This window comes from Phalaenopsis equestris, unplaced genomic scaffold (assembly GCF_001263595.1).
Source record: "Phalaenopsis equestris unplaced genomic scaffold, ASM126359v1 Scaffold000152, whole genome shotgun sequence".
NCBI classification, from domain to species: domain Eukaryota; kingdom Viridiplantae; phylum Streptophyta; class Magnoliopsida; order Asparagales; family Orchidaceae; genus Phalaenopsis; species Phalaenopsis equestris.
The window spans coordinates 302,151-304,194 of record NW_018164594.1 but is presented as its reverse complement, the minus strand read 5'-3'; the positions used below and the strand labels follow the sequence as shown (position 1 = coordinate 304,194).

At 35.5% G+C, this 2,044-nt stretch overlaps 1 protein-coding gene across 1 annotated transcript; it reads right to left on the bottom strand.

Annotated features, from left to right (window-relative positions):
- Nucleotides 1-1,172: 1,172 nt before the first annotated feature.
- On the bottom strand, nucleotides 1,173-1,772 carry LOC110021938 (auxin-responsive protein SAUR50-like). Its single transcript, XM_020720667.1, has one exon. The coding sequence runs from the start codon at nucleotides 1,755-1,757 to the stop codon at nucleotides 1,440-1,442; it is 318 nt and encodes a 105-aa protein (XP_020576326.1). The 5' UTR covers nucleotides 1,758-1,772; the 3' UTR covers nucleotides 1,173-1,439.
- Between the last annotated feature and the right edge of the window lie 272 nt (nucleotides 1,773-2,044).

The window sequence follows — 2,044 nt, the reverse complement described above, 5'->3', positions numbered from 1 at the left end:
CTTAATATATATATATATATATATATATATATATATATATATATATAGACACACACACACACTTGATGAGTAGTATTTCGAGCCAAAACAAGCCGAATGCGAACGAACACATCTTAGTTCGTGTTCGGCTAGTTAACTTATCGAACAAAATTAACGAGCCGAACACGAGCTGTTTGCGAACAACGAGCCTTTTTGGCAGCCCTAGGCAGAGCGAGTCATTTTGGCATGCCTAACTCTCTATCTCTTTCTCACTCACCACGCGGAAAATTTCATGAACAATCCAAATTTCTAATTCGGAGCTGAAACACCACGCAGCAGAAAACTCAATTATTTTTTTGGCGCATTTACAAAAAAAAAACAAATCATTCATATATATTTACATATCTAGCACCTAAATTATCATATTTATAATTATACCACTCAATTTTTTTAGCTTCACAATAAAAACATTCCTATTTTTTAATTTTTAAAAGTAAAATACACATTTTTTATGCATAGAAGTTTAGTATTAAATGACTATAAATGTTAATATCAATGTTCCTGCAGTAGATGCATAAACATGTAAAATTGTTAAAGTACTATAAATGTAAATATCAATGGTCCGGTATTTTTGTAATTTTTTCTCATTTCTTATGCTTTCAAATTCTACATTAAAATAAAAAGTTGAATTTAATTGATAAGCTAAAATTAATGAATCTTTTAAATTTTTTTCGTTACTAAATTGAGAAGCCCTTGCATCGTGATTTCGGTGGGGCCCACCGCATGGATCTCTCCATATTGTTTAAGAAAATTTACCTACATATCACACAATTCTTATGTATTTACATAACTAACGTCAAAGTTTTGATATTAATACTTCTAGCACTTTGATGTCATAATTAGTAATAAAAATATTTTTGATATGATATTAAAAATTCAAGTGATGTGTGCAAATAAGAAAATTTGTGTGCTAGATATGCAAATACATAAGAATTGTTTCCTATGTTTCTGAAAGCATTAAAGCCTTTGCATTTTTCCTATTTCTGTAAGCCAAACAATTAGGTAAAGATCTTCTGAAAAAGTTCTAATCAGATTAATTTTGAAATTATAAAATCTTAGTTGTTAGAACTGTAAATGCACAAGATTTGTACACAATAATGCTACTCAAAAACAATTTCATTTCTCTAAAACAATTACAATCTTCTCCTTAAACTATTCATCTCAACTAATTCCAGAACAGAGAAGGAAATGTAGGGATTAAAACAGGGGAAAGACACCAATTTTTCATGAAGTTATTAAATGTTAACCATATCTCATATTGCGCAAAGACCTCCCACAACTTTTTGGAAATGTCAAATTTACAAATCCAGCCCACGAGTGATCTCTTTGGTGTTTCCTTAATGATACAAATGAATCAAGGAAATTGGCGATAACCAAAGAAAAGGTAAACATCCATGAGCTCAGCAGAGCATGGAAGTGAGGGAGCGGAAGACAGTCTCCTCACAGGGGATGGTGAGGCCCATGCCATGGTTGAACCCAAACTCTTCCTCAGCAGCTCGCAGAAGAGACTGGAACTCTGGGTGGGATAAAAGAGAGATCGGAACAATAAATCTGCTCCTATTCTCCCCCACATACACAGCAAAATGACCCTTTGGGACGTCCAGAGGCAAACCTTCCTCTTCTCCCATCCCCTGTTTTTTTCCCAGACTTGAGCATCGTTTCAGTATTTGCTTCAAGGTCGCTGCTTGCGGCAACTTGCTTGTCATCTTCAGAGCCATTGGGTTTGTGTTGGAGAAGAGGTGGTGGTGGTGGAGAGGAAGAGGATGCGGTCGTATTTATGGAGGGGAGGGCGGAGGAATGTGGTGGGGGGAAGAGTTTGAGGACAGGGATGGGTCCCAGAGGGTTAAACGACAAGGTGGTTAATGTGTTGATGGTTTGCTGACTTGTTGGCTTTCGGAGGGGACAAAGCTGGTCCCTTAGGCTGGACTTTTTTTGTTTTATAGATTTTCAAACACTGACAAACGCCGCCCAATACATGTATTTAGATATATAATATCTAAATTTT